Raw genomic sequence first — 17,986 nt, forward strand, 5'->3', positions numbered from 1 at the left:
ACAAATTAGGGTACTGTAAGGAGTAATGTATGTAGAAAAATAAGCTCCCTTTCTTGCAGCAAGTGTTCTTTTTTATCATCAATAAATGGCTCCCTACATTCACATAAATTTTAGTGAGTAGTGATTGCTAAATAATGGCTGTATTTTATATCTGAAAAATGCCCTCATATGCAATTTTCCTTCTGGTGAAGCCCTTGTTCTACTAATTAAGATGTTCATTGGAATGATTGAAGCAAACTAATGCTTGAAACTTCCAGTGGATTAAAAATCTGTGTCAGAATGGCACATAAACAATATCTTTGGCAAAGGTCCCAATTTAAATCTCAATCTGGCTCAAAGTTTTAATTTGTCAGAGAGATTCAAATCAGTGCACACCCAATTGAAGAGTGAAAAGCAGGCTAAAGCTTGTTAATAACAACATAAACAGAATAAAGGCAATCATCCAAGATAATTCAAACGAAAAGAATAAAATAATTTCTATTTGTTACTGTGACATCAGTGTTAATTAGAAATAAAGGGTGTAAATGTCTGTGCACTATTTATTCCACACTATCATTAGATTGTAGGAAATGTTATTTGGATGAATTTTGATTTTTTGAAATAATGATGTTTTCTTTTTGCTTACCTGAATTTGCAGTATTGTATGCACTGTTTCTTTGCCAGTTTTAGAAGAACACGCCGGGAACACAGGAAAAAATTGTCACCCAGCACTGCCATTGGAGAAGAGCAGTGTTGAGGAACCAATCCTTACCTCCTTTACATAGTGCAACCACTATCCTTTCGCTGTCTGCTTTGTAACAAGCATTTAGTTTCACTCTGGACAGTTAGCTTCTTTTCCAAGAGGGAGTCATATGTAGTGCTCATGGTAAAACAGGAAAAGCTTCGTCACTCTTTTAACAATGAAAGCCTAAACACATGATAGAACAAATAATTCCAAAAATGCAGTTCACCATGGAAATAAAAAATAAGAACAAAATACCCTTCTTGGGTGTTTTCGTTATTAGACAGACCGATGTAAGCTTAGAACATAAGGTTTCTCAAAAAGCAATGCACACAGATAGATATTTACATAAGAAGTCTAATCACCATCCAAAACTAAAAGAGGTGTCCTTAAAAGTCTTGCCGATAGAGCCAAAAGGATTTGCATGTCGAATACCTGGATGCTGAATTAAAACATATAAACCAGACTTTCAAGAAAAATTGCGACTCGGGGAAAATTAAACAGAATTCTGTGACCAAATAAGGGAAAGCTGAAGGACAATCATGAAAAAGAAGGATGGAAAAATACAGTTTCTCTCTCTTTTATTAAAAAGGTAACAGATCTGATCAGAAAGATTTTACAGAAACATGACATTAGGCCAGTTTTTAGACCAACAGGTAAGGCACTCTGATCTGTAAAGTATAAATGCCCTCCACTGTCGTCATGTGGTGTATATAAAATACCATGTACATGTCGTACAGCTCATATTGGAACAACCAAGAGAAGTGTGAAAACATGGCTAAAGTAATACAAAAGTCTCTGCTGAAGAAGATAGTTAAGTTGGCTGTAGCAAAGCATGGTTTTCAGCCAAGAAGTCTAGAAGTGAAGTTTTCTGAAATAAAAGTTTTGTCTACTGTGCTGAACTGTTATCCATGGCTATGTAGAGAAACCATTGAAGTATATAAACATAGGGATGATTTTAATGGGAAAGAAGAGACCATGAAACTTAGCTACATATGGACAGTATCTCTGCAGAATTCTAAACATTCTTTTATCTTTGAGAAGATGACATTCATTACTTAGAGTTCATCTTTGACAAGGGTCATCTCTGTTTATCACATGTAACTCTGGCCATGCTCCTTTTTCTACAGTATATATGTCATTCTTAGATATCAGACCTGTCTGAAGATGTCCAGCACAGTTTTGGATGAAACGTTAGGAACAGAAGAGTTTTATGGACCATGACCTTATACCCCGAAAGGTTTACCAGCAGTATATGCACAGTGCAGCAAAATTAAACACAATATTCAACAATGATTACTGCAGCACTACTGCTTGTATCATTTGCAGTTCTTAAGATTGCCAATGATCAGACACAAAACAGTAGTGGCCCAAAGTCTTCCATCTTCTTCCAGTTCAGAATGAGAAATGCTGGACAAAAAGTGTGCACACAGTAACTGCACAATGAATTCCCATCCTTGAAAGTGTGAGAGGATACAGTTCGACAGTGGTAATAGTGAATTCTCAATCATACCATCAGAGAAACTTAATAGTTTGGACATCTACCATTCACAAATACATAGATGAGTGAAAACTAGAAAATTTCAGTCACAGTTAATGAAAGTTCACATAATAACTTAGCTGCTCCATATAATGAGATACTCAGCTTTGAATCCTCAGGGGTTGTTGCTTCAGAAAGTCCCAGTGTTCGACATTGCTGATGTACTAATTTTTAAGTGAAAGACAAAGTATATCACTTTTCTTGTTTTGTATTATGACCGATTTAGATGTTCATTGATGATTTCTTGTCTGACAGTCTTCAAAATAGTCTCATACAAATAGCTTCCAAAAGACAACAATGCAGACTCACTGACTGACTGACTGACTGACTGACTGATTCTCTTACTGCCTCTGTCTGTCTCTTACTCCTGCTGCCTGTTTTCTTTACTAACTTTTGTAGCTCATGCACCACTTCCTTTTATATAAAACTATACAATTGAATACATTGTTAAATGTAAGATTAACAAAATAACAATTAAAAGTCATTAGATGACTTTCGTTATTTATGTTAAAAAATGGGCTCATATTGCCCTACGTGTTCTGATATTCAGTTTGGGAAAGCTTACTTAATTTTGCATACAGTTTCAATGAATTTTATGCTACAACAATTTAAATTACATTATTGATAATTATAAACAAATCACTTTGAACAAATTATTGTTAACAGTATTTTGGATAGCTATCATTTTAAATACCATAATGAATAAACATTGAGGCTTTTCAGAAATAGGGAAGAAGTAAATTTTCAAGATTATGTGGTGCAACATGACTGTACAGTTCGTATCATGAAAATTCAAAGTTGGATTATTAACAAACGGCTTGCTCCCCTTAGCTGATAATTAAAATTGGGTGACATATTAATGTGAAATTTAATCTGAGATAGTAAACTTGTTTTAAAGGGCAGTTTGCTACTGAAACTGGGTGTAGTCATAATGATACAAAGTCCGGAAAGTTAAAAAATTTGAGCTAATTTGACCTCTTCAAAGAGTGTTGACATGAGGTAGTAATTTCAAGTAGGACTGGTAAGATAGTCCCATTTCAAGCTGATAATGGGTACAATTCCACAACTAATATTGCAATATAAGACTAGTTACTGCTAGTGACTGATAGGAAGTCATTTGTTAAGCATTTGGATTTTTCGAAATGGTTACAGATAAAACCACAACAATTTTCATTTTTTTCAATTTCTCTGGACATTCTCCTTAATGTTGTTATCAACAAAACTGAATGTATGGGTGTGAGTAACTACAGTTTCTTTTCTATTATTATTATTGAACATTTCTTCTTTTTAGTGTTCTGGAAGAGCTGAATAGACAGATCCTCTCTGTTGAAACTGATCTACAACAAAAGCATGAAGAGCACAGATGCCTTAAACAAAATCATACTGCTCATCAGTCTGAAGTGCAGAGAATTAAAAAAGTATTGGAAGAAACAAAAAGCTCTTTCCATGCTGTTGAGTCAATGAGAGGCCCCATTGCTCATCTTCTTAAAGCAAAACGAGAAGGAATGCTTCCAGAGGGCGTTTATGGTAGATTGGTGAGTATATAAAAAAAACTAACATTCCAGCATACAAGTTCACAAAAATGCATATCCTCATGTTATCAGTTTAAGAAACAGAGTTTAATGTATGTGAACCTAGCTGAATGATTTTAGCTGGCTCAGTTGTAATGAACCTGTGCAAGAATGTGGCATTACATTTCTCCTCTCCTCCCCCCTCCCCCTTTTTTCCAAAAAAGTGTCTTGTATCACCTTTATTATGTCCCTATTCCTTAGTCTTCATCTCATTTTTCTCTCCATCTGCCCACCCTTCTTATACAGTGTTACTCAGCACTCATCTCCTTCTCCCTAGAAAAATATAGCCCTGAAATATTCTTGTTTACCTTTTATTATTAGGAAAGGAAAAGTAGTCAATGTGCAAAAATCCTCACACTTCTCACAGCTGTATGAGCTGGTGTGTTTTTGTGTTGTAAAACAAAATGGCTTTTCTTTAACATCAGACACCTGACAATTCAAGAGAACGACACGGGGCAATGGTATGTGTTGCACCACTCAGCAGTTATTGTGTGATGCGTATCCATATTCAAAGCCTTAGTGATGCCTACATGAGCAGGCCATGCTTTGAGAATTATCAAACAGGATTGTCATTTAATTGGAAGCTTTGTAAACCCTTAGTTCCATAACTTTGTCCCATCATCAGTTAGTATTTTGTGTATAGTTCAACAACCTGACTTTCGCTGGTCTTCCACCCAAAATGCTGGCCAGCATGGGTATTGTTTAGTGTGGCCTATATATTTGTGTTGTGTACAATACTTAATACAAAAATTTAATTGTCATGGGTGACTGGAATTCGGTAATAGGAAAAGGAAAAGAAGGAAATGTAGTAGGTGAATATAGATTGGGGCTAAGAAATGAAAGAGGAAGCCGCCTGGTAGAATTTTGCACAGAGCACAACTTAATCATAGCTAACACTTGTTTCAAGAATCATAAAAGAAGGTTGTATACATGGAAGAAGCCTGGAGATACTGACAGGTTTCAGATAGATTATATAATGGTAAGACACAGATTTAGGAACCAGATTTTAAATTGTAAGACGTTTCCAGGTGCAGATGTGGACTCCGGCCACAATCTATTGGTTATGAACTGTAGATTAAAAACTGAAGAAACTGCAAAAAAGGTGGGAATTTAAGGAGATTGGACCTGGATAAACTGACTAAACCAGAGGTTGTACAGAGTTTCAGGGAGAGCATAAGGGAACAATTGACAGGAATGGGGGAAAGAAATACAGTAGAAGAAGAATGGGAGATAGAGAAGATCCAACGGAGAGCAGCGCGCTTCGTTACAGGATCATTTAGTAATTGAGAAAGCGTTACGGAGATGATAGATAAACTCCAGTGGAAGACTCTGCAGGAGAGACGCTCAGTAGCTCGGTACGGGCTTTTGTTAAAGCTCCGAGAAGATACCTTCACCGAAGAGTCAAGCAGTATATTGCTCCCTCCTACGTATATCTCGCGAAGAGACCATGAGGATAAAATCAGAGAGATTAGAGCCCACACAGAAGCATACCGACAATCCTTCTTTCCACGTACAATACGAGACTAGAATAGAAGGGAGAACCGATAGAGGTACTCAGGGTACCCTCCGCCACACACCGTCAGGTGGCTTGCGGAGTATGGATGTAGATGTAGATGTAGATGTAGAATGAAATAGTGAAGGCAGCAGAGGATCAAGTAGGTAAAAAGATGAGGGCTAGTAGAAATCCGTGGGTAACAGAAGAGATACTGAATTTAATTGATGAAAGGAGAAAATACAAAAATGCAGTAAATGGAGCAGGCATAAAGGAATACAGACGTCTCAAAAATGAGATCGACAGGAAGTGCAAAATGGCTAAGCAGGGATGGCTAGAGGACAAATGTAAGGATGTAGAGGCTTATCTCACTAGGGGTAAGATAGATACTGCCACAGGAAAATTAAAGAGACTTATGGAGAAAATTGAACCACTTGTATGAATATCAAGAGCTCAGATGGAAACCCAGTTCTAAGCAAAGAAGGGAAAGCAGAAAGGTGGAAGGAGTATATAGAGGGTCTATACAAGGGCAATGTACTTGAAGACAATATTATGGAAATGTAAGAGGGTGTAGATGGAGATGAAATGGGAGATACGATACTGCGTGAAGAGTTTGATTGAGCACTGAAAGACCTGAGCCGAAACAAGGCCCCGGGAGTAGACAACATTCATTAGAACTACCGAGGGCCTTGGGAGAGCCAGTCCTGACAAAACTCTACCATCTGATCAGCAAGATGTATGAGACAGGCGAAATACCCTCAGACTTCAAGAGGAATATAATAATTACAATCCCAAAGAAAGCAGGTGCTGACAGATGTGAAAATTACCGAACAATCAGTTTAATATGTCACGGATACAAAATACTAACGCGAATTCTGTACAGACGAATGGAAAAACTGGTAGAAGACGACCTCGGGGAAGAACAGTTTGGATTCCGTAGAAATATTGGAACACGTGAGGCAATACTGACGCTAAGACTTATCTTAGAAGCTAGATTAAGGAAACGCAAACCTATGTTTCTAGCATTTGTAGACTTAGAGAAAGCTTTTTACAATATTGACTGGAATACTCTCTTTCAAATTCTGAAGGTGGCAGGGGTAAAATACAGGGAGCGAAGGGCTATTTACAATTTGTACAGAAACCAGATGGCAGTTATAAGAGTCGAGGGACATGAAAGGGAAGCAGAGGTTGGGAAGGGAGTGAGACAGGGTTGTAGCCTCTGCCCGGTGTTATTCAATTTGTATATTGAGCAAGCAGTGAAGGAAACGAAAGAAAAATTCGGAGTAGGTATTAAAATCCATGGAGAAGAAATAAAAACTTTGAGGTTCGCCGATGACATTGTAATTCTGTCAGAGACAGCAAAGGACTTAGAAGAGCAGTTGAACGGAATGGATAGTGTCTTGAAAGGAAGATATAAGATTAACATCAACAGTAGCAAAACGAGGACAATGGAATGTAATCGAATTAAGTCAGGTGATGCTGAGGGAATTAGATTGGAAAATGAGACACTTAAAGTAGTAAAGGAGTTTTGCTATTTGGGGAGCAAAATAACTGATGATGGTCGAAGTAGAGGATATAAAATGTAGAATGGGAATGGCAAGGAAAGCGTTTCTGAAGAAGAGAAATTCGTTAATATCGGGTATTTATTTAAGTGTCAGGAAGTCGTTTTTGAAAGTATTTGTATGGAGTGTAGCCATGTATGGAAGTGAAACATGGACGATAACTAGTTTGGACAAGAAGAGAATAGAAGCTTTCGAAATGTGGTGCTACAGAAGAATGCTGAAGATTAGATGGGTACATCATATAACTAATGAGGAGGTATTGAATAGGATTGAGGAGAAGAGAAGTTTGTGGCACCAATTGACTAGAAGAAGGGATCGGTTGGTAGGACGTGTTCTGAGGCATCAAGGGATCAGCAGTTTAGTACTGGAGGGCAGCGTGGAGGGTAAAAATCGTAGAGGGAGACCAAGAGATGAATACACTAAACAGATACAGAAGGTACTAGGAGATGAAGAAGCTTGCACAGGATAGAGTAGCATGGAGAGCTGCATCAAACCAGTCTCAGGACTGAAGACCACAACAACAACAACAACAACTTAATACTAGAGTCAACCTGAAACAGTGCAGTCTCATCTTCTTCAAATGTTATGTTTCAGTCTTCTATGTTGGTTTTCCTAAGATTAATTTTTTTTTCCATATCATTGTTTTTATAGGATTCCCAGAGCCCGACTTCATTCATCCAACATGTTTTAGAGATTGTTATTCTCTTCAGAACTTAGTTCCAAACTCATGAAACTAGGTTCTGATATCCACTCTGAAAGAGGCATTTTGTCCAAAACCTCTGGACAAGGGTGAGCTACCACTTCTACATAGAATCCTTTTCTATGATGATACTGAAGTATGTCATCTTGAAATGTTGCATGTTCGTAACTGACATGTATTGACCCTTTCAGTGTCATCACCATAATGACTTGTCATTGTTAAAGGCAATATCTGGGCTGACAAAGAATACTCTTTGGTATCCCAAAAATCCTCCTGTATATTTTCACGAGTTGGTGCCCCACAGCACTTATGTATTTGAAAGATGGTCTATTACTGCCTTGAGCTGCTGGTAGCGTTATTTATTTATACAACTAGTTTCAGTCATCTGGCCATCATTAGGTTCATAAAAGAATTCAGAGAATCATGTCAGGTGAAACATAAAATCGTTAATTACTTTGTCAATCCATAAAAACTGTGCTAGGATATTTCTGTATAATGACAGTATTCTACTGAATAACATTGAAGATATCAAATTCATTCTATCCATCCAACAAAATGCATCTCCATATCTGCATCCCACCACTACCAGTTATCTCTTTTGACAATGGTCTTGTGACAGAACCAACTCTCTCTCTCTCTCTCTCTCTCTCTCTCTCTCTCTCTCTCTCTCTCTCTCTCTCTCTCTCTCTCTCTCTCTTTTCCCTCCCTCCACCCCTCTCTCTACTCCACCCCTCTCTCTATCTCTCTCTTTCAGCCAAATATGTAATGAGAATATTTCTGTAAAAAATATTTTTTTTATTAATGAAAACATTCCATAATGAATGACATTAAATCACTAATAATAGAATCCCAAGTCCACTTGTGCACTGGACTTTGACCAAAATATTCTGAATTTTGAAGTCACTTTTTGGTTTTTGTGTAGCTGTGAAGTCTAACCATGTATTTCACAATGGTTTCCTGTGAAAATGAAGCTTGGAGGAGCTGGCTGGAGCACAGTGGACATACCACTGACATACTTGTCACTCAACTGATGAACTGTCATCACTTTCACTCTCTAATGAAGTAACATCTCATTCTTCTTCACTTTCTGAGCCACTAAATTTAATGTCAAACCCAGGATCACTATAGCCCTTCTTTTTTGTAAGCAGCATTTAAACAACAATACACAAGAGAGGCCAAAAGCACATGTTTTGTTGTTCAGTATCTGAAGCTGCACAAAGTAAAGACAATGTTTGGTAGCAACCAAGTCAACCAAAACATGACAGCCAGGCTACAAATGTAGCACCATATGCTGTCTAGCAGCTGAATACCTAACTATCAGTGCTGAAACAGATATACGCAGGGTTTTATTTCTTCCAAGGTCTTTTCATAACTTGCCCGAGTACACTCAGGAGTTTAAGTTTCTGACAAAATAATAATAATAACAAGATAACTCAGAGTTTTAAGTTAAGGGGTTAAGCTCCGTCCAGTCTTGGTATGTTGCTGACACGACAATATGTTGGCTCTACTCTGCATTGTAACAAGTAGGGTACACACTGCCACCTGACACAGATCAGTTGCTCTTAGTTTCAAATACACAGGAAACTGTAACTCCTGTGACAGCTATAGTCTCTACAGTGGTAGTACTGCATTTATCTTAGGACAGATGCGGTCATGTTGTGAAGTGCTTACGCCTGGTCAACTGTTTACTGGCTTCAATGAATGTTCCCTGTGTCTCAAACCATTATCAACACTTTTTTCCTCACTATTAAGCTATTGAACCTGAAGTGTGTGCTTGACCTCACTGCTTCAAGACATCTGAGAATTTATCTCTGAATTGTAGATGTCAGAGGTAGACTATAAAATGCTCATAACAAAAGAGACTGAGTCATTACAGATGTAATACAGTCCCTTTTGTCATCTTTGAATCATATTCCTATTTGAAGCACAGCCTACTACACAGTTTCAGTTCACAACAAATTATAACAGTCATTTATAGTCATAATCAACTCTTTCTTTTCTCATTTATGCTTTACTTTTGGACACTAATGTACAAAATTCTCTTTATCATTTCTGAATCATACAATTGTACATGACATACAGCTTCAAATAGTCAAGGACTTCTCTGAGCATTTCTTGCAGGAGGAGCTGGCTGGAGATGTTCTAAACCCTGTCCCACCCCTTCCCTGCCGTCTCCCTCGTCTGTCCCTGTCTGAACCCAGTTCCACTTACCTTGTATATCTTATACCATTTCATCTACTTAGTGTCATAATTCTTACAGTAGTTTTCCTCTGGTGTCTTCTTAGTTGCTTCAGTATTAACAAAGTGCGCGAGTGTTATGTGATACTAGTAAACGTAACTCTCCGGTGCAAGTACGGTTGCAACTACTGTTTTAAATTGAACTGTATTTTTAAAACAGATTTCTGTCTCCTATTTCCTGACTTGAGTGCATTTGTGAAAAACTATATCAGGCTATGGTAAAGTCTGTGTTTTGTAATGGGTAGTCCCAACTGTTGTTCCAAATACTTTAGAAATATTATGTAAGATTACAGATACCAGTCTGCAATTGATATTGCAGTCTAGTTATTATATGATTACAGGGAGATTTGGGTGGCCTGGATAAGAAATATCATGTTGCAGTTTCTGAAGCCTGTGGTAGATTAGACAATATTGTTGTGGATACTGTATATACAGCTCAGTTATGTATGGAGTTAATGAAGAGAGAGAGAATTGGTAGGGGAACATTTATACCTTTGGATAAGCATCAGCATCTGATATACAGATTTACTCAACCCTTCCAAACGTAAGTATATGTAAAATCAATTTCTTATGTTGTATTTTTTGGGTTTATTTTCTCTTTTAACAGGTAATTTTTGTCATTGTTGTTTATCCATAACTGTGTTGTCTGTATGCCCTTGCTTCCCTCCACCTGTGCATTATATTGATGCTCATATTATCACCCCCCCCCCCCTCCAAAAGAGAGAGAGAGGGGGAGAGAGAGAGAGAGAGAGAGAGAGAGAGATCATAAGCCTCAAACAAAGCCTTCAAGTGTGCGAAATTTCACAATAAAAAAGAAATGCTACTTAACTGAAACCTTTGTACACATTAATTGATTTAAATTCAGTTTTTACGACTCTCCTCTTGAAATTACAGTAGTAACTTGCCCCAGCTTCTTACATTTAGCACTATGTATCTACAACCATATAACTCTTGTGGCATACCAAGAATAAATTATATGCACATACCTTCCTCATAAATCATTGTATCTGTTAGTAAAAACTGTATCAAAATCCCTACGGTAGTTCCTGAAATTAGCCTTCACGTACAGACAGAACATTGCAGCAAGGGACTGTAATTTAGTAATTTTAGTAATATGATTTATATGTCAGTCTCAGATCACCTAGAAGACAGTGTGTTTTCTTAAGCACGCGTAGTCTGTGTATCCTTATTTTCGATTTACCATTATTAAACAAGCTGTGTATTTTTACAATAGACTACACTTGTGCAAATATTCTTCAAAAATGGTACTGCTATTAGTTACACCACATTATTCTCTTAGTTCATAGACTGGATGTTTCAGAAACTCGCTGTAATCCTTAACTTTAAATTTGTTTCAGGATGGGGACAGTAGAAAATGTGAGTTTGTTAAAACAGAATAAATTTACTTTGCATGTGGGTTGCTCTTATTATATACTGCAACGTAAATGTTGAGGTTACATTACCTTTCAGCAAGCATTAAGTTATATAGAAATTGCCTTGTAGTCAACCACCAGCAGTGTTGTTTTACAATGAAAGAAAGTTTTATTTGTACCTTCATACAGGCTGTTGTCTCTCCATTTCCACTTAACATTTATACTTTCCCGCTACAAAAATGTGAAAACATCTTTTTATTTTTGTATGTTCATCTGTAATGGAAGTTTTTCTCATTAAATATGTTGTTTCTATGATTTATAGTGCCTTTTTTCCATTAGGTATATCAGAAATTTTATAACTTTTTTTTGTCGTAGGGAGTTTTGCTTGTCTTACCTACGTAGAATTTCTCCTGTTTGATTTATGAAGTTCATTGATAATATTTCTGTTTGTTTCTGTGCAGTCCAGAAGGAGTGCCACGATTATTTGACCTCATTCGTGTAGAGGATGAACGTATACTCCCAGCATTTTACTTTGCTTTGGGAGACACTTTGGTGGCACATGACTTGTTTCAAGCTAATAGAATTGCTTTCTATGGAGGCCTGCGCTACAGAGTTGTTACTTTGCAAGGAAATCTTGTTGAAAAGTCAGGTAATATAAATTACATCTAGAATAAATTATACAAATGAAAAATGTAACATGTGAAGCTCATCCAGAAAGTAGAGATACATGCATAACAAAAATGGTCCCCTGTTATCGTCCCCTCTTATCTAAATGATGTGCCACAATTCACTAGGTCTCACTTTCACAAGTGGTGTGCTCAAAATGAGAATGTATATAGTCTCTATATTATAGTGATTCACTATAAACAGCACTTCATTTTGTCACCAGTCAATTGATGGGCACGCATTGTGTACAAAAATAGTGTGATCATTATAAATCAGTATATGAATTACTTAGTTTCCTGAGACGAGTAACACGTGAGACAAAGCAAGATTGAAATAATTGTCATCAAGCATATGAACTAAAGGTAAATGCTTAAACATAAAGCAAGCAAAGCTCTTGTGTTCTGGCCCAACCCTGGGATTGAGCAAGTGCTGTGTTGTCCTGAGCCATTGACATCATTTGGATGCGGTATGGAGGAATGTGCTCTCAGAACAACAGTCTTCCAGTTGTTGTTGACTTTCTAGACCATGAAGCTGCTACTTCTCACCTGAGCAGTTCCTCAATTGGCATCATGAGGCAGAGTGAACACCATCCCACTCCTCCCACCAAGGAAAAATCTTTGACATTACTGGAAATTGAACCCGCATCCTCCTAATAGCAGCCAGGCATGTTAACCACTTAGCTGTGGAAGCAGACAAGAATGTAAATATCATTGCATTTAATCAGTCACAACTTGCATCTTAAAGGATGCTAGTATAAGTGATACAATTATGAAATATTGCAAAATCATTAGATCACTGCCGAACAGTAATTGTTCTGGCTGCAAAGATATCACTAATAGTATATCTTAGCAAATAATCACATAACCCTGTGGTTATAAACCCGAATCTTAAGTTCCACTGTATTAAAAACGTTTTGAGGAAATACCATATAATGGAATACTTAACCTTTTCTTTTCACAAGATAGTACCTTCTAAATGATGTCACATTTCCCCTTGCTGATACAATTTTTGTAAGTTAAACGAGAACCATGTACTCATCAGCAATTTCTGTGACCTATCCCAGTTCTTCTTGTTCATAGTAAAATGCAGCCAGAGAAACAAAAGTGTTATTGTATAAAAGAAATCCCTTATAAGAATGGTGTCTTAGCTCCTTGTAGAAAAAATAGTACAGCAATAACACACTTGTAAATAAAAAGAAATCAAGTATGGGTGAGCATTAAATATTTTGTCACTCAAAGATGAAAACCTAATTACTTTCGTTCTTGTTGTACATAACATCAAAAATATTAAACATCTTTTCAAAGTTTTATTTTTCCTTCATCTTTTTCTGGTTTGTTTGTGTGACTTGGCCTTGTTGTTTTTCTCTTCAGCCCGTCCTGTGCAAGCTACTTCTTCTGCATGACTTTGCATTACACTGCATAATTTGTATTTCATAGATTCTGTCATAAGTAATCTTGTGGACGTAGAAACAAGTCAAAGATATCATGTGCAGTTCCTCCCTCTCACTGTAGTTAATAAATAGACACATTGCTTCTGTATCAGTGTCCACATTTCCTTATAGAGTAAAGTGGTTACTATTATTGTCATGATTCATATTTTCATATAGTGTAAAGCAGTTAATATTGTCTAACTACCTGGCTTTTACAGCTTCTACTGCTCTTTCACTATGCATATATACAGCCACTTTTCTTTACCAAAACTGAAATGGGTCTCTCTTTACTGACTATTATTCTATTAGAATGAGTTAGAATTGAACAAATGTCTGCTCTAAACTAATATGTGACTAGGCTCACATATTCACTTCCTAATAAAAGGTATCAAGAATTTTTATTCACTACTGATCATTTGAGAGTGAAGTAGGCATCGACATTTGAGCAAAATACAGGATTTAGTAATGCATATATATTAATAAAATAACGTCAATCAGCTACAGTATAATATTAGAAATAGCTATAATAAATTACACTACAGAAAAATTTCTAATACCTAGTGTCAATAAGCTATACTGTAATACAATATGGTATAAACCCTGTGCATAATAATTGGACAGAGCACAATTATACAAGACATAACCACAATACACAATAATAAAATAAATTATAGAAAAATTTGATAAATGCTAGTATCCTCTTCAGGCCAATCAAAGAATTCTGTAACGTGGTAAAATGGTTGCTCTGTTAGCCAGCGATATCACTTAATTTTAAAAAATTTTGGAGCCGTAGACCCAGCATATATTGGTAATGTGTTGAAAATTTGTTTTAGTTCTTGCTAACCTGTGCTTTGAAATATCTAAATTAGCCTTAGTTCTACTGCTGTGTTCATGAATTCCCCCTTCCCACAGCCCCCCCCCCCCCCTACCTCTCCTGAGAGTATTATCTTTTTAATGATGTAATTCAAAAACTAATAACAGTCTGTACCTTTAGAATTTGAAAATTTGGGAACAGCTTTTGTAATCAGCAGATGTGATAGTACTCGCCTGGTAATAGGCCTCCAGTCAGGTCCATTGCATATGAACTTGATGATTTAATAGTGTTTCCTATTTCACCAACCAAGTTTAAAAAATAGTGCTTTAATTTCTCAGGACCGAACAGAGCTGCCCTTGTGCCTTTTGATATGTCCCCTTGTTTTATTATATGCCTTACTGCCTTGTGTTTATTAGGAGCCCTTTCTATATAGTGTTCCACTACTAGGAGGGTTTTTTTTTTTCCCAGAAGGAGCTTAGCTTCGTAGAATTTTTTGCATTTAAGATGACCTGTTAATGTGTTCTCTTTGATTTCTCACTATGTGAAAAAATGATTTCATTCGCCTTTTAGTTTCTAGCTGAGTGAAATTGTAAAATGGTGCTCATGTTCTGAACACTGCGACAAATATCCAGCCTCGAGATTTTCTTCACTGGTGAATTTTATTTTGCTTTAACTTTATGATGCAAGTCAATGGATAAAACCTAGCATCAGTATACTTGAAGATATATTATTGTGGCACTGTTCTGAACAAATTAGAGTACTCTATCTGATAAAAAGTATCTGGACACCTCTGTGTAATGCAGACCTGATCACTATATGTCACGAAAGGTGGACCCACAAGTATAAAAGAAGGCGGGGAGTATTGTGTTGTCAATAGAGAAGCTATAATTAGAGATTGGGTTTGTCACAAGGGCTCAAGTGCCTTTGAACGTAGACTTGTCATTGGATGTCACCAGAGTAACAAATCCATAAAGGACATTTCAACCCTTCTAACTATTTAGTAAAGGTAAAATAAGTGAAAGGATTCACACTAGCTTTTGGGCCCTAGCATACATTCACACACCCACAAATACAAATGTACACACCCATGGCCATGACAAAACTTCTGCTAGAAAAAGACCTAGTGCTCGAAAGCCACTGTGAATGGTATTTTCTGTTATATGTTTCTGTGCTTGACACAGCAATCCATTATAGTTGAGTGGTTCCCTTCATTTACTTTATGTAATGCTCCACCCTGGAATTTCCATTAAAGCTGGTCAGTTGATTACATGTTCCATAGATCATGTGAATGATCCTGTAATTGAAATGAAATGGAATTAGTCAGTTTACAGGACATGTATGCATGATTAGTGTTAACATTAATGTACATATTTTTTAGCCCTACTTGTGCAATTACATCTCTCTCTCTCTTTCTCTGTCTTTCTTTCTTTCTCCCCCCCCCCCCCCCCTCTCGTTGCCCCCCCCTTTTATTTTTTACTGGCTACCAGTTTTTAAATAAATATTCATCCATGAAATAGGAGTTCTGCCTATCTGACATGCATACTCTTTCTCATTTCTTCCAGTTTCTTCTATCACATTTCCCAAGCACTTGACACTCTACACCTTCTTCAATTGTTCACCTTCAATCTTTATTCTACTAATTAGTCATTAACAATGAATACTATTTACAGTTTACCAATAAACACTATAATGTTCACAGATATTGAATCTACAGTCGTACTTTGCGACGAGTTGCTGGTGGTATGACATTATGCATTTCGCAGCAACAATAATTGGCAATAGGCTCTTCCTTCAGTAACAAGCAGTTTGTGTTAGCTTTTGCCATGTGGTACTCTTTTTCCAATGATCCATTTGACCAATTCATATTGATTAAACCTCGTACAAATGCTCGCTCATCAATTTAGATTACCTTGTTGCACTTTGGATATCACATCAACAATGCACTTAATTGTGCATTCTACCATAGCCACTTTGCATCTGTTCTCAACCACTGTAAGCTTGCAAGTCCTTTTACTCTCTGACTGTGCATGCTCATTTCTCAATGATGTTGGCATTTTCAAATTAAAATGTATCGGTTATGTCATTTGCACAACTTGGTGTGACTGCTGATACTGAATAATAAATTTCTTCATCATTCTGCTTGGATGTACCAGCTAGTTAGTGTCACCCATTGTCCAAACCTATACTCTGCCAATTTGCATGCAGCTTATGACAGCAGAATCTGGTGATGGCAGCTGGCTAGTTGTTCCTGGTGCGTAGACTGGTGTGGACCTTCCTTCAGGTAGCCACTGGTGCTGACTGAGAAAATGCACCTAATTTGGTGGTATTTACATTAGCCACATCCATTATAGTTTCTGCGACAAAAGCAGTAGCAGTCTTGCCCTCTAGCCAAGGCATCAGGCCCAGCCATTGAGCAACCATGACATCATTCTCCAGTTATTCCATATCAGCAACTTCACAGTCCTGGCGGTACTGTAAAGGTGTCAAAATTTCTCCTTTTCAGAAGTCCTGTCCAGTGACTTATGCACTGTCAGTTTGCTGAATATTGGTTCTAGCATACCAAATGTGTGTTCTTGTAACATGGCACCTAGTTACTGAGGTGACCTGCAATGCCCTCTGTAGGACATCAGTTTTCTGAGTCATCCACAAGAGCCATCTGCTTCACCACACCAAAAAATACTGCGAAAACACAGTCAAACACCTTGGAAAGATCACACACACACAAAAAAACAACTTGTGATATTTTATTATTTAAATTTGTAAGGTGCCAAGTGAACTGTTGGGGATGTGATTTTGAAGTCGAACTACGAAGTAACAACAGCAGCTAAACCAAGACCAGGCAGACCTCATGTACTGATGGACAGAGACCTTCTAGCAATGTGGAAGGTAGTTGTGAAGGCTGTGTAACAGTATGGAAGTGTTTTCTGTGGTTAAGGCTTGGTCCCTGATTGCACTTAAGAAAGTGCTGAATGTGGAAGGATAGGAACACATTTAACAGTATTGTGTGCTGCATACAGTAGAGAAAGAGTACAGAATGATGACTGTTTGTATCAACATGACAATGAACCCTGTCGTAAACCAGCATCAGTGAGGCAATGATTCGTAGACAATAACATCCTGAAATGGTCAGACCTGCCTGGAGTCGTGACCTGAAACCAGTTGAACACCTTTGCGTAAGTTAGAATGTCTACTTCACTGCAGACCCCAGCGTCCAACATCAATACCTTCTCTGGTTTCAGCTCTTGATGAAGAATGAACTTCCATTCCTTCACAGACAATCAACCACCTCATTGAAAGTGTCTTTAGCAGAATTCAAGTCATCATAAAGGTGAAGGACGATCACACCCCACGTTTATGTCAACTGGTAGGTGTCCAGATACTTTTGATCAGATAGTGTGTATCCAGTTTCATTTGTTGACAGTGAAGAGACAATCATTGTTCTCAGCACTAAAGACAGTGCTAGAGTTTTATAACATCTTCATTTACTGATTTCTTTTTCTTTTCACAATTTCAAGGCACAATGACAGGTGGAAAAAGGACAAATAGACCTGTTGGTATGGGAGAAACTGCAACTGCTACCACACACGCTGTAACGTGGAATGACATTTCTAGAATAGAAGAAGAATATGTTCATGTGGAAAACCAATTCTCTAATCTTTGCTCATCTTTGGAAGACTTGGAGAATACCATTACCTCCAAAGAAAGGTGGTTACAGTCGGCAAAGTTAGACATCTGCAAGCTAAATGAGGACATACAAGTGAGTACACCATGTGAATAAATAAGAAAAAGATGTGTAACACAAATATTTTCCATCATCAGTGAATATAGAAAACTTTTTTCTTGATTAAAGTAAATAAACATTTCACTTCTTGTTGAGTGG

General features: G+C 37.2%; 1 protein-coding gene across 1 annotated transcript in view; it reads left to right on the plus strand.

Moving 5' to 3' along the window:
- Positions 1–17,986, plus strand: part of LOC126335346 (structural maintenance of chromosomes protein 4-like) — a 298,803-nt gene that overhangs the window by 192,597 nt on the left and 88,220 nt on the right. The window contains 4 exon segments of the mRNA XM_049998531.1: positions 3,553–3,796; positions 10,166–10,368; positions 11,659–11,846; positions 17,622–17,863. Of these exon segments, the coding sequence (XP_049854488.1) occupies positions 3,553–3,796; positions 10,166–10,368; positions 11,659–11,846; positions 17,622–17,863 (877 nt within the window).

This window comes from Schistocerca gregaria, chromosome 2, assembly GCF_023897955.1.
Source record: "Schistocerca gregaria isolate iqSchGreg1 chromosome 2, iqSchGreg1.2, whole genome shotgun sequence".
Lineage (NCBI taxonomy): Eukaryota > Metazoa > Arthropoda > Insecta > Orthoptera > Acrididae > Schistocerca > Schistocerca gregaria.